Source organism: Octopus bimaculoides, chromosome 8 (assembly GCF_001194135.2).
Source record: "Octopus bimaculoides isolate UCB-OBI-ISO-001 chromosome 8, ASM119413v2, whole genome shotgun sequence".
NCBI classification, from domain to species: domain Eukaryota; kingdom Metazoa; phylum Mollusca; class Cephalopoda; order Octopoda; family Octopodidae; genus Octopus; species Octopus bimaculoides.
This window is the reverse complement of record NC_068988.1, coordinates 56,761,271-56,767,584: the sequence shown is the minus strand read 5'-3', so window position 1 is coordinate 56,767,584 and position 6,314 is coordinate 56,761,271. Positions and strand designations below refer to the sequence as shown.

The 6,314-nt window shown below is 38.6% G+C and overlaps 1 protein-coding gene across 1 annotated transcript in view; it reads left to right on the top strand.

Annotated features, from left to right (window-relative positions):
* LOC106876126 (G protein-coupled receptor kinase 5) overlaps positions 1 to 6,314 on the top strand; it is a 383,600-nt gene that overhangs the window by 349,493 nt on the left and 27,793 nt on the right. Inside the window, exons 8-10 of the mRNA XM_052969852.1 lie at positions 1,785 to 1,975; positions 5,054 to 5,091; positions 5,298 to 5,387. Coding sequence (XP_052825812.1) covers positions 1,785 to 1,975; positions 5,054 to 5,091; positions 5,298 to 5,387 — 319 coding nt within the window. The remainder of the gene's footprint in view (positions 1 to 1,784; positions 1,976 to 5,053; positions 5,092 to 5,297; positions 5,388 to 6,314) is intronic.

Below are 6,314 nucleotides of genomic sequence, written 5' to 3'. Positions count from 1 at the left end.
GCAGAAAATATTGCTGAACTCACTTGAAATATTCTGTTCCCCCTGGTGTCTCTTTTTTGTTTTCTTTTGTTTTTAATTGTTTGTCTTCTGTAATGGATCTCACTTGCACCAGCACCACCACTTGCAGCAGCAGAGTGGTTTCAGATTTAAAGAGGTGACACTTGTGACGTAGTAAGGAAAATGTGATAGCATGGTAGGAGCCCATTCGCTAATGCAACTACTTATACAAACACACACACACACATACATATATATATATATATATATATATATATATATATATGTACACGGGAGAGAGAGAGAGAGCTAGATAGATGGCAAGATATATATACACACACAGAGACACACATACGTATGTGTGCATGTAGCTTAGTGGTTAGAATATTCAGCTCATGATTATAAGGTCAGGAGTTCAATTCCCAGCGACACATTATGTCCTTGAGCAAGACACTTTATTTCGTGTTGCTCCAGTCCACTCAGCTGGCAAAATCAGTAGTACCTGTAATTGAAAGGGCCTGCCTTGTCACATTCTGTGTCACGTTGAATATTCTTGAGAAGTACATTAAGGGTACACGTGTCTGTGGAGTGCTCAGCCACTTGCATGTGAATTTCACAATGCAGGCTGTTTCGTTGATCGGATCAAATGGAACCCTTGTCATTGTAATTGGGAGAGTGTCAAAAGTGGCTGTGTCGTAGGAAGTTTGCTTCCCAACCACATGGTTCTGAGTTCAATCCCATTGCATGTCACCTTGGGCAAGTGTCTTCTACTATAGCCTCAGGCTAACCAAAACCTTGTGAGTGGATTTGGTAGACGGAAACTGAAAGAAGCCCATTGTACATGAGTGTGTGTGTTTGTGTCTACTTGTTTTGATATCGCATGATAACTGTAAACGAGTGTCACAGTCATATAAGCAGTGTCATTCATTTCCAATATTCTGTGGGACCATGTCTGGCCATGAGGAAATATTACCTTGTCTGGAAACAGGGGCAGATTAGCAACAATAAGGCCATCTGGCCGTAGAAAATTTGCTTCAGTAAACTTCATCTGACCCATGCAAGCATGGAAAAATGGATATTAGAATGATTAATGAATGAATGTGCATATGTGTACACATATATACAGTGTAGAATGACCATGTGGTAGCTGGGCCTGCTAGGAATAGCAGCCAAATATCCTTCAAATTACAGGAAGAGACACGTGGGATGGAGAATCACTGAAGAGGTCACAGGATGTGTGACGAAAGATTTCCAGATAATGAATAAAATATGAACAATAATAAACAAGTGAAGAATGAATGTATGGTGCATGTGTTTATTTGGCAAAAAAAAATTACTGTCCCAAAGTATAACAATATATATGTGTATGTATGTATTTATATGTATATATGTATGTATATTTGTGTGTATATGTATGTGTATATATATATATATATATATATATATATATATATATGAATGACGAACTTCCACATACCTTCTTTCTATCAAATTTATCTACAAGGCTTTGGTCAGTAGCCCAAATCTATAGTAGAAGACAAAACACTTCAAGTTGCTGTGCTGTGGGATTGAACCAGAAATCACATGGTGGCAAAGCAAGCATTTTAACTACACAGCCATGACGTTTTTTTTTTTTTTAATGTTAACATAAGGAAGGGCCATTTGTAAAATGGAATTCAGCAAAAGGGTTTGCTGAGCTAAATTGTAAAAGAGTGTACTGAAGCCTTCCCATTAATCCAAGCAATTTTGTCAATATTAAATCATGCCCTTGTGTTAATTTGTTTCAGGTGAACTTAGCATATGCATTTGAAACAAAGGATGCACTTTGTTTGGTACTGACGCTGATGAATGGCGGTGATCTCAAGTTCCATATCCACAATATGGGACATCCTGGTTTTGAAGAGGAACGGGCTGTTTTTTATGCTGCTGAGATCAGTTGCGGTTTAGAAGACCTGCATTCAGAGAATATAGTGTACAGGTAAACAAACAACCAAATGTTTCCTTAGAGGTTTATTTCTTTTTAATTCATTTCTTTTTTTTTTCTTTTTCATTAATTAATTCTTCACTATAATGAGGCTTTTTGTCTGTTGTTTTTTTTGCCTTTTAACCCTTCACCATTCAGTTTATCTTGTCAAATGTAATGCTTATTTATTCCTATAGTTTGAGTCAATCATGCATTATCTCATAGCTTTGAGAATTTAACAATGTGACTATTTTTGGAATGACATTGCAAGGTATGTGTGAGAGGCAGGATCTGGTCAGTCTGAACAAAAATGCCATAGAATATTTGAGTTTGTTATGGCAAGTTAAAATGCTAAATTGTTAAGTTCCATATTGTTTCTGTTTCCTGAATTACATTTATAAATAATTGGTTACCACCAGGCTGGAGAGGAAGACATCAACACTGTAGAGTATGTTTTTTCATCACCACAATGAAATTTTGTTGATGGGAATGTGCAGAGACCCCATGCATGTGTTTTGTCTGGACATGGATGCTTCTCCACATGTGTCTTTGCATTGACACCTTTCTGCTAGCAATGATGATGCTTATGTCCCACATAAGCAAACTGCCCAGCAGTTTTATTTGGCATGCAAGGATAAATAAAATAGAGTACTTAACATGAAAACAAAGTAAGGATTAATGTCAGGCAAAGCATCTGGTCATAAAAACTGCCTCCCTCAACAATATGTTGGGAATATGGTGCTGGCAATACCAAAGATATATTCTTCAACAACAATGTAATATAGAGCAATGTGATATACCTGTTCTGCTGTCATTACTTTCTTGATAATGAAGCTTGACATTAAAATTGATGATTGGAGGTTTGTGAGTTTATTTTTTCTCTCTATGCTTCATCACTGATGCTGGATTGGGAAGTGACTACAGACCCATCCACTGTGCCAGTGGCTTTGTAGCACAAGATCAAACAGCATAACCTAAGTCCGCAGCTAAAAAGAAAAAAGAACCAATGGCAAGCTGGGAAATGGAAGGCAGGACACATGACGCAATGACTAATGCAATGATCAGGAAAAGAAATTTCAGTGAATGGTTGTATCATCAGCCAGCACCCATGGTGGAGAGGTGAGCAAGTCAGAGCCAAGGGTCAGTTTGGAAAAGGGAGAAAAAAAGAGCAATCAGTCACAGCAAAACAGGTGCAACAGGTCAGTGACACCAAGCAAGGGCACAAGCATTTTTTTTTTCCTTTTGTGTCTCAGGAAGAAGTGGTTTAGGTTTACAACCTGCACAGGTCCCCTCTGACTTGTGGAGGCACTCTATAACTTGCTGAGGTAAATAGGTTGATGGTGATCTTAAACATCTGTAAAAAAAAAAGGTGACTACTGCGCAAAAAGCATTAGTGGATGGGTGTTTAATGCCAGTGGGATGGCATTTTGGGGAAGAGGATTGGGTAGAGTGGTTGATGCAAAACCTGGTAGGGAGGAGGGGAGAAGCAGTGCGTATATAAAATAGAGGAGTATGTTTCAGTGAACAAATGCCATTGCAGTGGCAGGAGAAAGGGCACAAGGAGGAGACAGCACAGCTGTGGTAGAGGGGCTGGAGTGTGTCTATGGGTGGCTTAAATGCCAAACACTCAAGGAGATTTTTGGGGGATGTGCTCAAAGGATGTTTGTGACTGTAATAGCAGTTGCACTGTCCCAAATATGTAAGCATTACTGTAACTTGGATCTAAGCAATTAATGTGTGTGTAGCAATTACTACAGCACTGTCCCAGATGTGTGTTTTATAGCACTCTGTTGTTTATCTTGATGAGTGTTCCAAGTGATCTGATCAAGGGAACAGTCTGCTTGTGAAGTTAATGTGCATGTGGTTGATCCCTCCACAGATAAGCATACCCTTGGTGTAGTTCTCAAGGAGATTTAGCATGACACAGAATATGACAAGGCTGGCCCTTTGTATTACAGGTACTACTCATTTTTGCCACCTGAGTGGACTGAAGCAATGTGAAATAAAGTGTCTTGCTCAAGGATACAATGCACTGTGGGAAATCAAACTCACAGCCTTATGATTGTGAGCTGAAAGTCCTAACCACTAAACCACATGCCTGCTGTGTATAAGCAATACAATAATGTGGATTTAGGGTGTTTGTTCCATATGTCCCTTGGGGGTCCACATAAGTTTTTGTTGTTAAAATTTATGTGCAGTGAATTGCTTATATTTCTACAATACTCAAAATATCTTAATTTTTTTATACAATTCCTAATAATATTTAATTATAAAAATACAGTATGGTATTTATATGTATATGTGTGTGTGTATACACATCAGATGGTTGTGGAGGACTAGTAGAGTAAAATAGGAACCAAAGGGGTCCATAGGTTAAAAATGGTCAAGAATTACTGTTCTAGGGTGTTTGTATGTGTAGCAACAGCACTATCTCTAATGCCGGAAGAGTATTTCCTTGAGGGTCTCATTTGAGTATTTTCGTTGATTGTATTGTGAAAATGATATTAGAGCAAACCATACTGCAGTAATAAATACAGCAAGAGAAACTAACTTTCATATTTGCTTTTGATGCAAAATGCATTCCTGTTTATCTTGCCAACAGGAAGATAAATCCCTGTCATCTCTAGCACCAAGACCACCAGATCAAGTGATTTTGACCTTCCTTGGTCTTGTCAGTGATGGTCTATCTGGTGGTTTTGGCAGTGGAGATTGCAGGGGTTTATCTCCCTGCTAGCAATGTAAACAAGAGTGTGTTTTGCACCAAAAGCCAATATGAGAGTTTCTCTCATGCTAACTACTCTATGTTCTAACAGAGCCTCTATGTTTAAGTGGATATATTTTGTAAAAATAATCTCCCCAGTTCAGTAATGCAAACCCAGTATCCCTCTAAGCAATAACACGCTGTCTTTATTCCTCCTAAAGACAATGTATTTCCACTGTATGGTACCTTGATCCAAAAATTCACTGGGTCTGTAGAGCCCCAATGCTGTAAGGAAGCACCTCAAACCAAAACTGTAACAATATATTTTGTTAAACCATTTTCTTTCTTTCACTCATTCTCTCTCTCTTTCTCTCTTTTTAACATCTTTGCAGAGATCTGAAACCAGAGAACATTTTATTAGATGATTTTGGTAAGTATTCTGTTTAACAGTCAACATTCGTTTGGTTCCAACTTGCCAAATTTTATATTGATGTGTGTGTGTGTGTGTGTGTGTGTGTGTGCATGCACGTGTTCATATACAAGACATACATCTCCCTTCCTTTCACCTTGCCCTCTCTCTCTCTCTCTCTTATTTTTTTTATTTTGCTTATTTATTTCTCTGTTTTACCATCGCAGGGCATGTTCGGATATCTGACCTTGGGCTAGCTGTGGAAATTACACCTGGGCAAGGTATCCGAGGACGAGTCGGCACAGTTGGCTACATGGGTAAGTAACATTCTTATGCACCCACATACACACAAACCCACCCACATATATGCACATCCACTCACATATGAGTGAATAAAGAAATAATATAAAGTAACATTCGTCACATTTGTTTGGTGTTACATATATCAAATAACTTGTTTGACCCAACTCCACATGACTTAGTCTCATGGGCGTATAGGATGCAATCACACACCCATGAAGCTTTAAGTCACATGGAGCTGAGTCAAACTGATTGTGTGTGTGTGTGTTTTATTTTCATCTTTATTTATTTGTGTTTATAGTTGGTATTCCATGTACAAACATTTACATTTGTATATTCTCAAACATTGTTGGGGATATATTTTCTAAATGCTGTTTGACACCTTTGGAAATCGTGACACTGTCGTCAGGTACCAAAATCATGATACCCAACTGGCATCTGACAAGAGCAGTACCGAAGTTATGCTTAACATATTCTTAATGTAGCAACTTTACTCCTCTATTTGATTTCGTTTGCTTACCTAGGGTTGTATAAGTTTTCTTTTAGCTTCATTGTTCCTTGGTAGTGTGTGTGTGTCGACCATTTAGCATTTAAATTGACCATATCCGGCCGAAATATTCTACCTGCTTTATGTTCAATCCATCTGGATCCAGCCTCTCACACTTCTACAATACCATTCTAAAAATAAACAGGCGCAGGAGTGGCTGTGTGGTAAGTAGCTTGCTTACCAACCACATGGTTCCGGGTTCAGTCCCACTGCATGGCACCTTGGGCAAGTGTCTTCTACTATAGCCTCGGGCCGACCAAAGCCTTGTGAGTGGATTTGGTAGACAGAAACTAAAAGAAGCCCATCATATATATGTATATATATATGTATGTGTGTGTTTGTGTGTCTGTATTTGTCCCCCCAACATCGCTTGACAACTGATGCTGGTGTGTTTACG